The sequence below is a fragment of the Eriocheir sinensis genome, chromosome 52 (genome assembly GCF_024679095.1).
Source record: "Eriocheir sinensis breed Jianghai 21 chromosome 52, ASM2467909v1, whole genome shotgun sequence".
Taxonomy (NCBI): Eukaryota; Metazoa; Arthropoda; class Malacostraca; order Decapoda; family Varunidae; genus Eriocheir; species Eriocheir sinensis.
In genome coordinates, this window is record NC_066560.1 from 1,978,607 (window position 1) to 1,998,059 (window position 19,453).

A 19,453-nucleotide genomic window follows, 5' to 3' on the forward strand; every position below is an offset into this window, starting at 1 on the left:
CATATATAGAATGAGTCTGTGCCTACTACTTCAACCGGCCAGTCATCCATCACGGCCTTCTCTTATCTGTTATTTTCCTGTGCTGGTTAGGTCTTCCCAGCGGGCCCCTCAAAACAACCCACCTTCCTTTCGACTCATTAGTGACACTCCTGACAAAGAATAATCATGCAGAGGCTATTTTGGGCGCGTCTTGCAACAACTGGCTGCGTGCAAGTCAAAGATGCGGAGTCATAATTATAATGAATGAGAGAGAGAGAGAGAGAATGGTATCGGTGGAGGTAAATGTTGTTTTATAATCTAATCATGGGTTCCACCCAATAAGCTTAATTCTCTCTCTCTCTCTCTCTCTCTCTCTCTCTCTCTCTCTCTCTCTCTCTTTCGTATTCTACACATTTGCTGTGTGAGTGGATGACCTGTTTGGAATAGTGACAAAAAATAAAGAAAGAAGAGTCAGGCGGTCACCTCGTGATCATGCCTCCTCTCTTGCCCCATATCCGTTAACGCTTAGTCGTTATGTCACGTGTGTCTGGCTTCCTTCGCATGACGTTAAAAACTGTCATTTGACCTCAAGCGCCAGGAATATCAATAATTAACTTCCTGCAAGTTGAGTATAAGTCAGATAGGAGCATGAGGAGGCGACAGTTTTCAGCCGGTCACCGCCTGCAACGAAAGCTTCCCCACCGCCCGCGTCGCCGTGACGTCACAGCTTGAGGTCCCGGGGTATATAAGCGCGGAGCCTCACTCGCTCACCTTCCGTCGGGTTACTGTGGAGGCGTGGTGCAGACGGTGGTGGTGGTGTTGCTCCGCCGAGTGTTGGTGTCCTATCAGCAGCGGCTCGAGACGCAACTCAAGGACTCGAAGGACAATTTAGCGAAGGAATCAGTGTCTCAAGGCGTCCCACCACAATGACTACACCGTCCATCGTTGTCTCTCCCAGCTGCGGCGCTCTGGTGAACTACGAGCTCCTCCAAGCCGGGGTAAAGCCGCAGAGGAGCTTGTGTATGCGTGTCCTGAGGAAAAACAGCAAAAACGCGCCTTCCGCCGCCCTCACCCCCACACAACAGGATGCTGAACTTGGCCCTGACGACACCCGCCGGTCTCGCTCACCATCACCTTCGGCCAAGAGGAAGGAGATGCCCAGTCCTCACTCCCTGAAAAGAAAGTACCTGCGAAAAGTGAAGCTTTCTCCAATGCCACACCTGTCCTTCGGTAAAGGACGGAAAGCCTCCTCCAAAGAGGCGGCCTCCGCGGCGACACCGTCCTCCTTTGAGGAGGAACTTGCAGGTCGAGAGAATCAGTCACCCAACGACCCGGAGTTTTTGCGTCGGGCGTCGGAGCGTTGGAAGAGAAGGACGGGCGCTGGTCAGCTGCAGCCGCCCCTCCAATTTTCTCAGAACACTGCCGCCCTGCAGCCAACCTTCCACTGGCCCTCCAGCCCAACCCAGCAGTCGGCCTTTCAGCGGCGAGTCTCCCCTCGGCCCGTCCACTACAGCCAGTCACCGTTCCAGTCAATCCCCACCTCGCCCAACCCTGGAACCCCCTCCTTTCGCCGGTGCAACACACAGTATTCCTCCCTCAGCAAGGCCAACACCGAGACTCCCTTCAAGAGGTCCTCACATTCATACACTTCGCTGAGTTCCCTTGCTCGCTCCCATGTGGGCCTTGGGACTGGAGATCAGGCCCCGACCAATTCGCCCAAGCTCACCAGACCAGCGATGCGCACTACGAAGTATTTGGCGCCCAGTGGACCCGGCGTTGGAGGCGCGCCGCAGCTGTTTTGTGGGCGGCTGTCTTTTGATGATACCGTGGTTGAGGAACTGAAGAAATTAGCCAAGAAAGAACAACTATCAATTCCGGATAACTCATCTGGAAAGGCACCGTTGCGCCGTCTCAGTGCCAGACTTAGCAGGCCTTCGCGTAGCGGCAAATACAGTATTAATGGCAGCAACGTCACCAGTAACTGTAATAGCAACATCCCTTCTACCAACAACACCTTAAGTAACAACAGCAAAAATCATGATAACAACGGCATCAGAAGGAACAAAACATTAAGCACCATCTCCAGCAGCAACAGCATTGGCAGCATCCGCAGCTTCTATTGTAATGACAGCACACCGGTGGAGGTTTCCTCCTTCACCTCCTCCACCTCATCCCAGAGTTTCGTCTCCTACTCCTCGGGCTACCTAAGCGCCCCCTCCAGCCCCGCCACAGCCCCACGGCAGATGACCTCGCCGATGAACTCCCGCCGAGCCCTGGGCAACACCGATTTGGCTAAGCGCGTCACCTTTCATGATATCTTCATTGAGGAGCCTCAACTTGCTGAAAAGTTTGTACGTATACCTGCACCGTCTGTCTATTGTCTTGCACATGTCATAGATGAGTGTGTCTTTCAGCCAAGTATAGAATTGGGTTTGACGAACCATACGGTGATGATGAGAGAGAGAGAGAGGAGGGGGGGGGGGGGCAGTTGTAGGTCACCACTCCCTCCCATTGCCATGGATTCATTCTGCCTGGCTCGACGCGGCGCCGAGGCCGGTGGAGGGCCTCACAAAGCCACAGTCACATCAGGTGTCATAATGCGTCATCGCTACCACCAACACTGTCCATCCCATTGCTGCATTGACGTAATACAAAATCTAACATTTTCCATCGCAATCGACCGGTTTTGTAAATAGAGCATCCAAGGAGGCTCCTAAACGTTACCTGGAGCCTGTAATAACCGGTAACAGGTTGGTGTTCCCTCTCTTCACCTGTTCTCCGCCTGACAAACATAGGCACCAGTGAGGGCGTATGAAGTTCCAGTCAGGAGTGTCGTGTCTCAGTTCCTGGAAACACAAGGTTGAACGTCAGGGTTGGCGGGTAGGAGGAGGCCACGGGGAAACAAGGCTGCCTCCCTACCTCCCTACACTTCCCTTTCCCTTTCCTCTTCTTCCTGCTACTTCCTTCCGTCCTCCCCAAACAGCCTTCATATGGTTGAGCAATGCCCGTCTCCGCCAGTGTCGAGAACCCTTGCAACCCTTAAAAAAAAAAATATATATATATATATATATATATATATATATATATATATATATATATATATATATATATATATATATATATATGATGAAATGATAATAATAATAATAATAATAATAATAATAATAATAATAATAATAATAATAATGTAATAGCTAAGTTTTCACTAGCTCCAATTAGTGCAATAAAGCGAGCGGTTGAAAGCGAATCTAATTAGGTTACCGCGACCAGCGCACGGTAATATATTCTGGAGAAAACACGGAGGAGTGGCGTAAGCGAGCGGGAGGTCAGGAAGAAGGCCCCTCATTACAATACCTCCCCCACTCACCAACACACACACACACACACACACACACACACTTTACGTTATGCCTTCACTCGCCTTTTCCTGACAAGCGCAGTTTATCTCGTTATTTTTCTCTAATCAAAAACTCACTGGGGGATTGCGTGTCGGCTCTCGGTACAAGGTAAGCTAGCATCGCCGAGGTTTTTTTACCCTGTCTGATTAAACTTTCGCGTAGTAGTAGTTGCAGTTGTTCCTGTTTCTTGAGGCACCGTCTATGAAGAAGGAAGAAGCCCCTGCATTGTGTGGAGGATTTGTTGGGTAATCAAGTCCTGACACTTCCTCATTTTCCCTATCGAAACAAAATGCCAAGGCCTGCAAGGTTGTAATAGCTCGCAAAACGTGTTGCCATATGCTGCTAGGGTCTTAAATGTCACTTTTTTCAGATATTTCGCCGTACCATTTCGTCAGTGTAAATAATTAGTGACAGATTGATTGATTGATAGTTTATTGTTGCAAGTAAACAACAGAGGAGAAGGGAGGAGCACGCCATCCCAACCCCTAGGCAGTACAGAGTGTGATTATACAACTAGGGATACATGTGGAAGATAGCACCAGGAAACTAAAAAGATACAATGTAAGAAAATCATATTGACGCAGCAGTAAGTTTCCGTCAGTTCTGATTTTTCTTAAGGTTTACAAATGATGCCAAGGAGAGAATGGGCCGGCTCACTGTAGCACTTAATTAAAATGTTCCACGATGGTGTTCAGTGTAAAGTGGTAGGAGAGAGAGGCAGGGACGGATCGAGTTAAGGAGTGTTGCAACGCCAGGCCGTCCCGCGAATTATATATGTTGGTGGTGGGTCCAGGTGCCACTTCTGTCTGCCTGTTTGACTGCAGAGTGGTAATGGGGCAGTCTCATCATCTTTTTTTTTTTTTATATAATCTCTCTCTCTCTCTCTCTCTCTCTCTCTCTCTCTCTCTCTCTCTCTCTCTCTCTCTCTCTCTCTCTCTCTCTCTCTCTCAGTTTCATAATACTTTTTTATATAATCTCTCTCTCTCTCTCTCTCTCTCTCTCTCTCTCTCTCTCTCTCTCTCTCTCTCTCTCTCTCTCTCTCTCTCTCTCTCTCTCTCTCTCTCTCTCTCTCAGTTTCATCATCCTTTTTTTATATAATTCTCTCTCTCTCTCTCTCTCTCTCTCTCTCTCTCTCTCTCTCTCTCTCTCTCTCTCTCTCTCTCTCTCTCTCTCTCTCTCTCTCTCTCTCTCTCTCACACACACACACACACACACACACACACACACTTCAATATTAACCTACCTTTTTTTACGTTATCGTGTCCTCTCCTCACCTGTCCATTTTCTCACCATGGCTTCTCTTTCTTCCACAGGCAATCATGTTCCCGACGGAGCCGCGTCCTGAGTGGCATCGTCACCTGCGTCAGGTGCTCAACAAGGCGGGACAAAAGATATTCAAGAAAAGCGAATCCCACGACACCACCATCCCAGAAAACTTGCGCCATCAACTGAAACACATCTACGTCTATTAGCGATACATAGTCGTTCTAGCTCCGTTGTTCTCCCGTTACTCCCCCTCCCCATCGTCGTTTTACTAGCCGTCCATTCCATTGTATTAACTCCCATTGCAGTTTACTAGCCCCATTCTAATTTACTAGCAACACCTTGTCTAATTACCAGTTAGTAAGTCTTACTCACATTTTATTTAATCCGTTTCGTTCAAGTTTATTTCTAATCAGTTCCTCATTGTATACTCATTCGGCCTTATTTCCTTTCCACCTGATCAGTCTTTCCGGCCGTTCTTGCCAGCCTTACCAGCCAGACCCGCCCAATTTGTTTCCTCCCCTCCATGCAGTCTCAGTCAGCCCCACCTAGTCTTTCATGAGCTGTGGCGAAAGAAAGAGTTCGGCTAAATCGGTTGGTTCAAGTTTCAGTGCTTGAGACCAACCCACCTCACCTACAAACGCATGCATTCATCAAACCTCATAGTTTTCCCCTCTCTCATGTTCTTTTTTCTATTTCTTTTCATCCTTCCTGCAGTGGCTGTCTTGGCGTTGTTTCCGAAGCGCAAAGAGCCAACCTGAGCCGGTACAGTGAGGTCACATTTAACACACTTATTCCCCCGCGGCTGTTGAAGCGGTCGGGTTAGCCAAAGTATTTCCTGTGCATAGGCTGTCTCGGGCATCCTCGCAGTCATTGTACAATCTCCATGTGCAGATTCTACCCCGTCCCTGCATGTGCTTTTATCATCCCCCTTCACTAACTGTTGGCTCTGTTCCATTTCCATACTTAAAGCATGTAACTTTATGTGTCTATCCTGTAGTTTGATAATAACCTGTCGCCTTATGTTTAGCATTTAGTTTCATTGTCTGTATATATATTTTTTTCTACCTGACGGCAACAGACACCAGTAGCTACAGGTTACTGGCAAGTGCTGTTTAAATATCATTAGAAATGTGAGGAAACGGCAGGCCACTGCCTTTGCTTATTGGCAGAGCATTTTTTTGCCTTTAGTTGCATCAGTATTCCTCATATGCTCGACGGTTTAATTGTTCAACCTGCATGTGATAGACATAGCTAGAGGCAACTCGCCTTCCCATTCACGTCCTGTGGCACCATCCTTCACGAAGCCGAGATTCTCCGGCAGATGAAAGCAACCCAATAACTGTTTCGAAACCAGTGAGTGGGCAAAACGGGCACGAGGCGCAACGAACCTCACCATCCCATAAGCGCGGGTTCACGAGCCACGAGTTACCCGTTGATCGCCCATCGAGTCACCTGGCCCGTCGCATGTGTCCCTCAGGACAATGAAAAGGCTAATATAACCACTATAACGACATGTTCTCCTTCCGTCAATTTCGATCATGAGAATTAGTTGTCTTACACCCTTGGAACGTAGTGAAACATATTACTTCTTTTAAATAATTAACAGGAGTCAGACTGCCAGGAATTCTGTTTTTAAGCATGTTACAAGGCCAGATAGGTAGTGTGAAATATTTCGGAGTGAGTACAATGCGCCTGAGGCTGTGCGGTGTGCTGGTGCCAGCGACTTGTCCTGTCGGCACAGCCGCTAGTAGGCACAGCCGCTGTCCGTCCTCTATATTCACCGGTTGCATTTCCTTCTCAGAGACTTTATGCTGTGATAGTGTATGGTGACGCTTTGTTATTCAGTGGGACTTAGTGGTGCCGTGGCGCTGGCTGGCACCCCGCTTCTGAAAGGGTGGTGCCGGAGTCACTGCATCTGACACTATTCTGCTGCCCCTACTCCTCTCTCCTTCCTCATGCATCATTCATTTTATTGTTCATACTCAAGACATCACAGATGCACCGTGTGTAGGCTACATCTGAGAAATTGTAATGTGTGTGTGTGTGTGTGTGTGTGTGTGTGTGTGTGTGTGTGTAGGACGTGCTATCCCCTTGTTAGTCTCGCTGTGATGGCGCCATGCCAGCACGAGCCGATTGTTAGGTCGATGGGTGAGGGGCCGCGTCCACTTCCCCTTCCATACTCATGTTATTGTATTTTATTCCTATTTTATTTTATTCAATATGTGTTGTTGAGGTATGTGCTTAGTACGTCTGAGGATGGTGTTGACACAAGGTTAACCGTGTGGTTAAGAGTGTTCGTGGGCGTTTTTTTGTCTTCTTTGTAAATCTTTTTGAGTCCGTTTTGGAGAGAGGTATGCACCGCAGACTGGACTGAGACACCGCAGGCCGATGTCACGGCAGCCAGTGGAATGTGTTGTGTTGAGGGACATTTTGTTTTACCCAAACAGTCATACATAAAAATAACTGCAAGTTTTGACTGTCCAAAAGTCACAAAGTGTCGTGGGCCGATTTTAGGCATAGCTCAGTCTGTGGTGCATATGACGCCTGACGGCAGATCTCAGGGAACTTTATGATAATAATATATAAAGTGAATTATATGATTGATGTATTTGATTTACCTTCATCTAGTGTAAGGAACTTTAGACCTACTACTAACTGCAGGAATTTGAAGTGGAGGGTATTTTCAAGGAGAGAGTGAGACCGATCGAGTGGAAAAAAGATAATTATAATAATAATAATAATAATAATAATAATAATAATAATAATAATAATAATAATAATAATAATAATGTGAAGGAGGAGGAAGGAAACACGGGTGTGTTTGAGATGAGTTTATTCCCGACGAATTTCGCTTCTTCAGGGGCTTCTTCCTCCTCCTTCACTCAACTTGTGATGACAACAACAACAACAACAACAACAACAATAATAATAATAAAAATAACAAAAATAATAATGATAAAGATAACAATAATAATAATGATAATGATAACAATAGTCTAAAAATGATAATAATAATAATAAATTATGAATAATAACGGTAACATGTTGCATTGATTTTCTCTTACGTTGGAATAAGAAAACCCCCTTAAATGTTCTCAATTCAAAAATATCCAAAGCGTGATATATATATATATATATATATATATATATATATATATATATATATATATATATATATATATATATATATATATATATATATATATATATATATATATATATATATATATGGCACGGCACTGAGATGTGTGTGTGGACGTTGAAGAATATCAGTGAGTACTACACTTTCAGGGGCTCACCTGTTTACCTTTGCTTCCTTGACGCGAGCAAGGCCTTTGACAGAGTGAACTACTGGAAGCTGTCTAATAAACTGCTTGTAAGGGGAACTCCTGGGTACATTGTCAAGCTCTTAATGTACTGGTACACTACCCAGGAATTTGCTGTAAAATGGTGGGCTTTCACTTCGCTGCCATTTAAGACAGCCAATGGTATTCGCCAATGAGGGATCCTGTCTCCTTACCTGTACAACGTCTACACGGATGATCTCACTGCCGCTCTGCGTGACACAGGCACAGGCTGCCACTTACATGATAGGTGCATCAACTCCCTGAGTTATGCTGATGACATGGTACTGATGGCGCCCACAGTAGAGGCTCTGCAGGACCTTATTGGAGTGTGTCATGCGTATGCTGCCACGCACGATATTTTCTACAACACCACCAAGACAGAGTGCATGGCAGTTTTTTTTTTTTTTTTTTTTTTTACAACAAAGGAGACAGACCTCAAGGGCACACACAAAAAAGGAACCAATAATAATAAAAAAAAAAAAGCCTGCTACTCGCTGTTCCTAACAAGAATCCAAAGAGAGGAGGAGAGGTGTCCTGATACCCTCCTCTTGAAAGAGTTCAAGTCGTAGGCAGGAGGAAATACAGATGAAGGAAGATTGTTCCAGAGTTTACCAGCGTGAGGGATGAAAGAGTGAAGATGCTGGTTAACTCGTGCGTAAGGGATTTGGACAGTAAAGGGATGAGCTTTAGTAGAAAGTCGTGTGCAGCGTGGCCGCGGGAGTGGGGGAGGCATGCAGACGCAGTTAGCAAGATCGGAAGAGCAGTCAGCGTGAAAATAACGATAGAAGATAGAAAGAGAGGCAACATGGCGGCGGAATTTAAGAGGTAGAATACTATCAGTAAGAGGAGGAGGAGCTAATGAGACGAAGAGCCTTAGACTCCACTCTGTCCAAGAGAGCTGTGTGAGTGGAGCCCCCCACACGTGAGAGGCATACTCCATACGAGGGCGGACAAGGCCCCTGTATATGGATAGCAACTGTGCGGGGGAGAAGAACTGGCGGAGACGATACAGAACGCCCAACCTCGAGGAAGCTGATTTAGTGAGAGAGGAGATGTGAAGTTTCCAGTTAAGATTTTGAGTTAAGGATAGACCGAGGAAGTTTAGTGTTGAAGATGGTGACAGCTGAGTGTTGTCGAAGAATAGGGGATAGATGTTTGGAAGATTGTGTCGAGTTGATAGGTGGAGAAATTGGGTTTTTGAGGCATTGAAGGACACAAGGTTCCTTTTACCCCAATCGGAAATGATAGTAAGGTCTGAGGTTAAGCGTTCTGCAGCCTCCAGCCTAGAGTCATGTAATTCCTGTTGAGAGGGTCTTCTGTTGAAATAAGTTGAATAATGCAGAGTGGAATCATCAGCATATGAGTGGATAGGACAGTTTGTTATGGAAAGAAGATCATTGCTGAACAATAAAAAGAGAGTGGGTGATAGAACAGAGCCCTGTGGAACACCACTGTTGATAGGTTTTGGGTAAGAGCAGTGACCGTCTTCCACGGCAGAGATAGAACGGCTAGAAAGGAAACTGGAGATAAAGGAACAGAGAGAGGGATAGAATCCGAAAGAGGGCAGTTTAGAAAGCAAAGACTTGTGCCAAACTCTCTCGAAGGCTTTCGATATGTCTAGCGCAACTGAGAAAGTTTCACCGAAACTGCTAAGAGAGGATGACCAAGAATCAGTTAAGAGAGCAAGAAGATCGCCAGTAGAACGCCCCTTACGGAACCCATAGAGGTTTTGCAGCTGACGTCATTGGTGGGGGTGCGGGGGTAGCGCGGGCCTGCATGGCCATCTTGGTGGTCAGTGGTGGTGGTCACTTATCAAAGCAAACCTTAGTGGCGGATGCACAAGTGCTCTGTGTGTTCGTCATGGGGTACGTATGTTGTGCGGTTGGACGTTCTAACCGACACGGGAGAGATGCTGTGTCATTTTATAGATTTCCAGCGAATCCAGAAGAGCGGGGGAAGTGGATAGCAGCTGTGAGGAGGGAAAACTGGCGGCCGGCTGCTTCATCTCGACTCTGCAGTGCTCATTTTGTCAGAGGTAAATATTACAGGCAAGAATGATCAGATTATTACATGAGGTAACACTCATTTAGGTTATTGCCCCGGGTCCCCTAGCTTACTGTGTGGCGGGCCGCGGGGGATTTACTCTGGAGCGGGATTTACATGAGCTGGCGGAGGTAAACACGCATGGCGGCGCTCAAGCAGGGGAATAAAATAGGAATAGGAAAGGAAAGTCAGTGGAGGCAAAGCGCACAGAGGGACGGAGCTCAGTGCTGGGTGGAGTATATAAGGGTACGCAGGGAAGTGACCAAGAGTGCGTAGTGTAAGGTGACTTGCCGTCACCTGCCCTCACGTACCTGTCGTCACTTGCCCTCACCTGTTTGCCTGCCTGTGCTGCCTACCTAGGCATCACTGATCAGCAACAGGAGATCGGCCAGGCAGAGGGACAGCCAGTCAACCGACCAGCCAGACAGTCAGCCAACCAACCAATCAGCCAGTCAACCAGCCAGCCAGCCAACCAATCAGCCAGTCAGTCAACCACCCAGTCAGTCATCCAATCAACCAGTCAGCCATCCTGTCGGTCAGTTTGACAGACAGTCAGTTTACCAATCAGCCAGCCAATCAACCCACCAGGCAACCAGTCAACCAGACAGCCAGTCTACCAGTCTCCTCCTCCAAAAGCACTGATTTTTTCTATGTATCTTAGCTTCGCAGCATTCTCAAGCGATCTCGCGTAATCACTTAACACAAATGATGCTGAAGGTCCTGCCATTTGCCCGCGGGTAGTGACTTGGGGATGGGCACACGTGGTCCGTCTGCTCACTCTGCTAGGGAGGTGACCACCAGCGGGTTTGCAGACGACGCACAAGGTACAGACGACGCTATTTCGTGACGTCACTGCAAAACCTCTATACTGGCGATCAGATAGAAGGTTAGAAGTGGAAAGGTGTTTTGAGTCTTCCGGTTAAGGATTGATTCAAAAGCTTTAGCCAGACAGGAAAGTAAAGCTATGGGGCGGTAGTTTGAGGGATTGGAACGGTCACCCTTCTAAGGCACAGGCTGTACGAAGGCATACTTCCAGCAAGAAGGAAAGGTAGATGTTGATAGGCAGAGGCGAAAGAGTTTGACCAGGCAGAGTGTCAGCACGGAAGCACAGTTTTTAAGGACAATAGGATGCACTCCATCAGCAGGTCCATAAGCCTTCGGAGAGTTGAGGCCAGAGAGGGCATATAGAAAACATCATTCCAGGGTGGACTACCAGACATCAGCGTGGTTAGTGGGAGTGCACTTACATTTGTGGATAGATTCACATACCTGGGCCATGTCATCAACAGGGAACGGTCCGATGATGATGACATCAAGAAGCAGACCACCAAGCTCACAGTCATCGGCAATACGCTGCTGAGGAAGTTCTCCTTCTGCAGCACGGAGGTGAAGTTGGAGTTATTCAGGAGCCACTGCTACTCTCTCTACTGCAACTCGCTGTGGTCGCGGTATAGGGCTGCCTCCATGAACCGTCTTAGGGTCTGTCATAACGACATCCTCAAGCGGCTTCTGGGGCTTCCTAGATGGACTAGCTCATCCCTGGCCTGCACCGGGCACGGGATGAACTGTCTGGCTGTGCTGCGTCGCCACGCCGCGTACAGTATGAGGAGTATAGAATGGAACAATCTGGAAACTCTATCACCTTCGTCAAATAGAGCTCGCCTCAGCTCGGCCTATGTATGTGGATCTATGCGGCGGGAGTGGCTGGGCCTTCTGTTCGCGTAGATTGTGCATAAGTGTGCCGTGCACACGCATATATAATTATAAGCTCTCAATTATTTAAGCGTATACCTCGGTTGATCTCGTTCGTTTACTTGTCCTGTTAAATATATATAAATATATATATATATATATATATATATATATATATATATATATATATATATATATATATATATATATATATATAAATTTTTCTTGATTTCTTTTAATATTATTGTTTATGGAACTTTTCTTCACGGTGAATAATAAAAGCACCATCTCGATCGACATGCCCGATTTTCCTTTTCTTTAATACACATCCTAAGCCCCCCCACCTCCCCCCAATGATCAGAGGCAGGCATCGACCGCAGTGAGCGTAAAGGCGGCTTTACACCTAGCAATTCCTGGTCGGCAATACAGCCGCGACGATCTAGCTGCTAGACCAGCTGGGTGCTCTCGGGAGCAAGTACGTTCACACGTGGGAGGAGAAGCCGGGAGCATCAAGACGTAAACTGCTAGTAAATGCAAGGGCATGAATTCATCCCAGACACCCCAAAAGGCTACTACCATATCTTAAAACCACAGTGAGTTTGGTCCATTAGCCTAATATTGTAGAAATACTTTAAGTAAACGAGTTTTATCATAAGTAGTATTGATTGATTGATTGATTGTTCATTGTTGCATTTAACAACAAAGGAGAAGGGAGGAACATGCCATCGCAACCTCCAGGCATTACATAGTGTGATTATATAATACACGAAAATAATCGTTCCTTACCTCCTTCGATATCTCGCAAAGAGATAAACATTTCTCGTAATGTTGCTGCCACTCTCTCAAACGTCGTTTTCCGTAGACTCAGCTTCTTATACAGCTTATCTTGTGGATCCCACAGGTATCTATGCTGCCTCACTTCTTCTAATAATGCCACCTCGGCATCCCGGCTCCAAATCTTGTCTGTATCTGCCATTTCTTGTTTTATTATTGGCGCAGACATGTTGTACTCAGCCGCCAGTCGGCAATACAGGACGGACGCGCTCAGCTGCAGAAAACTTGCCGCGAAAAGGGCTCCCAGACCCAGACCCAGACCAAAAATGCAGCCGCGCCTGTATTGCCGACTAGGAATTGCCAGGTGAAAAAGCCGCCTTAAAGGAAGGAAGCAAGCACCTCACACACCCCAGTAATACGTCCAGGGCCTCCACCGTGGGTATACCAGCAGCGCCATGTCATACATCAGTAACTGTGAGTTCCTACACTTTTCATGTTAGTGGCAGTCAGTAACTACCTGTGTCATGATGGGCGCCACGTAATATGATCATGTGTGTAGACATTACACAGGTGTGGAAGCAATCCCACACTGGTGATTACCTCAGGTTGACTTCAATGGCGGCGAACAGCGCCTCTGTGGTGTAGGTACAATGGTTAGCACGCCTAGCTACTCATCCACGGGTCTGGACATAGGCATAGGCCTACGAGCCAGGGGGGGCTGGGGGGGGCTGCAGCCCTTCCAGATTTGGGCAGACAAAGATTTTTCGAGCAGAGTAGCCATCGTAGCATCCTAATACAGTACCACTGAACTGGTGACTCGTGGGCCAAATCCGGCCTAATTTTCCTTCTTATAAGAATCGATAAGCCCAAACTGTCTTTTTCTGCTTTTTCTAATAATCCTTAGTTCTTTCTGTTTCTAAATTAACTCTCAGCCAGTGCTGACAGGTTGAGGTGAACATCCCACACGTAATTTTGCACAGGCTCATTAACCGTACGTGTCTTATTATAGTACCGTACCGGTAAACTATAGGCCTATGCGTCGGCAGCATCGCAGAATGGGTCAAATTTAGAAATTAACCTTCATATATATAAAGTACACATGTGATTGCTTTAATTTATAGGCAAAACATTTTTTCGGGCAAACAAAGTTCAGCCCCCTCAGATGAGAAGGGTTATCGTACGCCTATAGGCTCGAATCCGGCTCGGACAGTTGGCGCGCAGCCCAAGCAGCTGTTCATCCTCCTTTTCGGGCTGGGGTACTGGGGTGACCTGAGGTAACCCGGATGTCACAGTGGCCCGCCCTGTGTCCTTGGGTATAATGGCTACTTAATTCCCACCACGTACAGGATCAAGGGCCAGAGATGAGCACCGAGGCCACGCGCAGCTTTAGCATATTCCCCCAGTTTTACCTTCGATCGAAGCGGCAAATGCAACCCCTCCCCCTCCTTCTCTGGGGGTTGTCTGCAGCGGCGATAGTTTATTTTTGTTTTCTTTTGACAAGGTAAAGGTAGCTGTAAATTATTAAGTTGGCCTCGATCAATGACGTTCATTGAATGATTGATAATTTGTTGTTGTAGGTAAACAACAAGGGAGAAGGATCGAGGAACATGCCATCCCAACCCCCAGGCAGGACAGTGTATAGATAACCATCTAGCTGTTATATGTTAAGTTAACCGAGTAAATAACCTCGCAATATTGACTTATTTGCCGAGCTGCTGCTCAGTAAATAACCACATAATGTTTTATTTACTTGTCAATTTTGCTGAGAAGAGCTAGAAGGGGCCGTTACAAAGGCAAACAGTCTAACAATAAAAGAGAAACAAGAAGTGTAACGGCAGAAATGAAACAAAAATAAGTAAATGCAAATAGAAAAGACCAAAGTAACCGAAAGTGAAGAAACCAAAATAAAATAAAATTTGAGCAGCAAAAGTCAGTGGAAGCAAAGTGTTCAGAAAAACAGAGCAGGGTAATGTATTTAAGTGTTCGCAGTGAAGTATTAAGAGTGCGTAGTGAAGTAAGTGTGAAGAAGAACCAAGGAGGACCTTTTAAGCGATACAAAGCGGAACAGCTCAAAGAAGAAGAAGAAGAAGAGCAACAATAATAACAACGTCCCCGAGGAGTGCTCAACAGGTTGCTGTGCCCGCCCCGCCCCCACGACACCGACACCTCAAAGAAAATTCAAGAGGCATCACCTCTCGGCCTGCTGGCTAAGGGCAAGGTAACGTAACAAATATTTTAGTGTTTGTTGAGCACGATTAACACTGTCATCACGGTAATACACCTGCCTCAAACTGGTAGTAGGTACTATTTTTCTTCAGTCAAGCTTCATTTTAGTTTTTGATAGGACATTCCTGTCAAGCTACTGGGGTGTCTTGCCACAAGATTTTGCGTTAGAGACCATAAGTTTGTGTATAAAAAACGTAAGACTTGACAGGTATGGAACTTCTGACATCTTACCTAGACATCTTACATAGACGGGTTCCACGAGAAGGGAACCCCACAAGTGCCAACACTCCAGCAGAATGCATATTTGCGTAATTACTCTTAACACTAATACTATTAAGCCACTGCTGGAATGTGTGTTGATTGCACTAAGTAAAGACTAGTTATAAAACATAATGACATATGTATATAAGTGAAATAAGTATTTATATTTATATTGCTGTAAGTAAAATAAAGTAATTTAGAGTTGATATGTTCTTTGACCAGAGTGTTTAGGAACAATAGTTAAAAATGAGATCATATGAAATTATATATGAGAATACATTGGTATTAGTATGTAGGGGTTAAAATTCGTATAGTCTTTGACCAAGGTACTCTGCTAGTTTTCTCTTAAATACAGTTAAGGATGTTGAAAGGATAACTGTGTCTGGCAAGCTATTCTACAAAGCAATCACTCGGACTGAGAAGTATCGCCTACCTACGTATTTCTGTGTTGCTGTGGGGTAGAAATATTGGTTAAGATTCGTTTTAGGTCCGTGCCAGTATCTCATTACCTACCTTATGAAACATCAGTATCTCTTCATATATCTTTTCTACAAACCTTCAACAGTCATGGAAACGCTTTGGAAATCCAATTCAAGGACTTTTTTTTTTACTCTTGAAAATAGGGGATAATGTTTACGAAAGCGCATCGCCTCCTCTGCTGGCCGCAACGACGCTGCAGGGGGTGTTGCGAGAAATACCTCCTCGCAGAAATAAGTCACATATACATGAGGGGGGGGTCCAGGGGGGGGCGTAGCCCCACAGGTTAGAAGGGGGGGTCGAGGGGGGCGCAGCCCCCCCGTTAGTAGGTCGTAAAGTTTGGTTGGAGTAGTTTAAATATGCTCCCCAACCCTAAGCCCTCTGCGAGCTATTTTGCGGCTGCGGCGGCTGCAGTGTCACCGCGGCCAGCAGAGGAGGCGACGCACTTTCGTAAACATTATCTCCTATTTTCAAGAGTAAAAAAAAAGTCCTTGAATTGGATTTTCAAAGCGTTTCCATGACTGTTGAAGGTTTATAGAAAAGATATATGAAGAGATACTGATGTTTCATAAAGTAGATTATGAGATACTGACACGGACCTAATACGAATCTTTACCGAAATATTCTGTGTGAATTTCCATGGGTTCTAGATGATGTCTGGAGGGAAAATAACTCAGAGGGTTGCACAGGAGAGAGGCCATTGAGAATTTTCCAGACCTTGACCATGTCAGCCCTAAACAGTCTGCCATGCACAGAAAAGAGACCCAAGGCATCCAGTCGGGAGGCACAGTCAAGATGTGAAAGTCCAACAATCTCCTTGGTCCATCGTCGTTGGACTCTATCAAGCATGTCAGTATCGCCTACATACCCTGTGTGCCATACAACTGAACAAAATTCCAGCACAGGACGGATATGAGAGGTGAAAAGAGATTTCATAAACTCAGGCTCACGGTTATCTGTGCTCTTAAGTAAATTCGACAAAATTCCTGCAGCTTTATTTGCAAGAGAGCGTATGTGGAGATGAAACTTCAATGAAGTATCAACTTGAACCCCTAAATCTGATGCAGACTGCACAAACTGTAAAGGATTTCCTCTAATATAGTAGTCAGAGTACAGGCCAAGATTTGGAGCAGATCCTCGGCAGAACCTAAGAACACAGGTCTTGTCCGAGTTGAGCCTGATCCCCCACGATTCCGCACGTGACACCAGTAGGTCTACATCTCTCTGCACAGAAGCAATATCTAACAATGTAAGAGAAGGCATAGTCTTATTTATCTTTTGGTATATTTTCAGATCATCAGCGAAAATTTTGTATTTACAGGTCAGACTGTGAGCCACAAAGTTAATATAAATGAGAAAAAGGGACCCTTGGGGAACTCCACTAGTTACATGCGTAGAATCACTCTCAGAACCCCCAACCACAACCCTCATTACTCTACCATTCAGAAATCTGTGTATCCAAGAGAGTAAAGGATCCCCTTTACCGATGTGGGAGAGCTTACTGATCATAATGTTATGATTAACAAGGTCAAACGCTTTACTAAAGTCAAATAGTATAAGGCCGACCATATGCCCCTGATCAAGCCAGCAGGTGGCGTCATCATATGTTAGAAGGAGCTGATCATCAACTGAGTGAGCCTTACGGAAGCCAAACTGATTAGAATTTAATAAGTTATTATTCACGAGAAAAGATGTCAGATTGTTCACAATACGCTCGAGACACTTGCAGGATACTGAAGTAAGACTTATTGGTCTGTAATTAAGAGGGGAAGAACGCACACCTTTCTTAAAGATGGGGACTACTTGGGAAGACTTCCAAACTGATGGGAGTTCACCAGTTTGGACTGACTGATGGAAGACCCAGAGAAGGGGGTATGAAAGGGATGAGAAGCAGTGTTTGAGCAAACAAGGGTTGATACCATCAGGCCCCATACTGCTGGAAGGATTTAGTTCACGCAGAGTATTGGCGACATCATGACGGACTCAAGCAGGGTGCATGAGGTTGGAAAGTTTCGTTTAGTTGGTGCAACATCTGTGGTCACATGCTGGAGAGAGACAGAAGGGGAAGGAATTATAGGAGAAGGGAACAGACCCCACAACGCAAACAGTCAGTGTACTCGTAACACACACATCCATAAATACCAGGGGTGTGGAGTCGGAGTCGGAGTCGGAGTCGAGGAGTCGAGGAGTCGGCTACTTTTGGCCGGAGTCGGAGTCTTAGTCGGAGTCGGAATTGGAGTCAGAGTCGGAGTCGGAGTCAGATTGGTCGGTCGGAGTCGGAGTCGAGTCGGAATTGGAGTCAGAGTCGGAGTGGAGTCGAATTGGAGTCAGTCAGGTGGAGTCGGAGTCGGAATTGGAGTCGAGTCGGTCGAGTCGGAGTTGGAGTCAGAGTCGAGTCGGAGTCGAGTCGGAATGGGAGTCAGAGTCGGAGTCGGTGTCGGAGTTGGTAAAAATATGAGCGACTCCGACTCCTTTACGTGCTAATTTTTTTAGTAAAGATTTCACTTCATGGAGATTCTTACAAATTGGGAGAAATTGACGTTTTGGAAGATATGTCCAATCAAACAGTCTCTTGGGAATATTGGTATTTTTAATATTTTTAATGCTTTTATTTTGTATTTTCTTGAGGATATACCTTAAGGAAGGAGGTACATGCCGCAACAACCACCCTGACAACAGATAGTACAGGTATCCCTTTTGCCATATTTTTATGGTGTTTTGCATGAGCTAATGTGTATATTTAATTCTATCATGGAGGATAATTGCTAAGTGATATCAAGGATGGTAAAAAAATATATATATATATATATATATATATATATATATATATATATATATATATATATATATATATATATATATATATATATATATATATATATATATATATATATATATATATATATATATATATATATATATATATATATATATATATATATATCATACTGTAAAAAAAAAAAACGGAGTCGGAGTCGGAGTCGGAGTCGCAACCTTCAAATTTCCTGGAGTCGGAGTCGGAGTCGGAGTCGCAACATTTAAATTTCCTGGAGTCGGAGGCGGAGTCTCAACATTTAAATTAACTGGAGGCGGAGTCGAGCAAACATTTAAATTTACTGGAGTCGAGTGGTCAGATTTAACATTTAAATTTACTGGAGTCGGAGTCGGAGTCGCAACATTTAAATTTACTGGAGTCGGAGTCGGAGTCGCAACATTTAAATTTACTGGAGTCGGAGTCGGAGTCGGAGTCGGAGTTTTGAAAATCCGACTCCACACCCCTGATAAATACCAAACATATCACACTAACACTGACGCATACAAGCACTCATACTTTCCACGCACCATACGTGACTGGAACAGCCTCCCTCAACAGATTTTAGACTGCGGTACAATAGACTCACTCAAAAAACAAATACATACTCACTTGGCACCACAACACACCAACACTAACAATTACACTTGATTCACTTCCCTCCCCTGCACACTCAGCTCCCCCATCCCCCCAACAGCCAACAAATATGTGTGTTATGCACCTGTACGGGTGCCCTGCGCATCATGTATCCAGATCCAGATCTAGGAGATGGGACACAACCCCCGATTAATACCTGGTACCCATTCACTGCTGGGTGGACAGGGGCGTAGGGTATCGGAAAAGCCACCCAAATTTTTCCACTCCGCCTGGGAATCGAATCCGGGCTCTCTTGGTTGTGAGCCGAGTGTTCTAACCACTGCACCACGAAGCCCCCTGGTGCATGAGGTACCTCCTCCTCCCCCCCCCCCCCACACACTCACACACACTAACCGTAACAGTAACCGTTACTCAGCATGCTCACACAAATTTAAATATGGCGCGTACGATATATTTCAAATTGTTTAAAACAAACATATTAAAAAAAAAACATTGCAAGCGGAGAAAAAAATGTAAGATTTTCAACTTACGCCATAAGACTTGAAAATCACCAACATCATGTAAGACTTACGCAAAAAATG

General features: G+C 45.5%; 2 protein-coding genes across 5 annotated transcripts in view; both read left to right on the plus strand.

Annotated features, from left to right (window-relative positions):
- Positions 1-7,243, plus strand: part of LOC126982878 (uncharacterized) — a 77,901-nt gene extending 70,658 nt beyond the window's left edge. For 3 of the 4 annotated variants that reach the window (XM_050835156.1, XM_050835154.1, XM_050835153.1), the window contains exon 4: positions 4,691-7,243. In XM_050835156.1, coding sequence (XP_050691113.1) covers positions 4,691-4,849 — 159 coding nt within the window. In that variant the 3' untranslated portion in view covers positions 4,850-7,243. Of the gene's footprint in view, positions 1-623; positions 2,331-4,690 lie in introns of those variants that run through there. The other variant, XM_050835152.1, reaches the window with a different exon arrangement.
- A 7,233-nt stretch (positions 7,244-14,476) lies between these two features.
- Positions 14,477-19,453, plus strand: part of LOC126982826 (inversin-like) — a 54,830-nt gene continuing 49,853 nt past the window's right edge. Inside the window, exon 1 of the mRNA XM_050835099.1 lies at positions 14,477-14,717. The gene's annotated coding sequence lies outside the window, so the exon portion shown is untranslated. The remainder of the gene's footprint in view (positions 14,718-19,453) is intronic.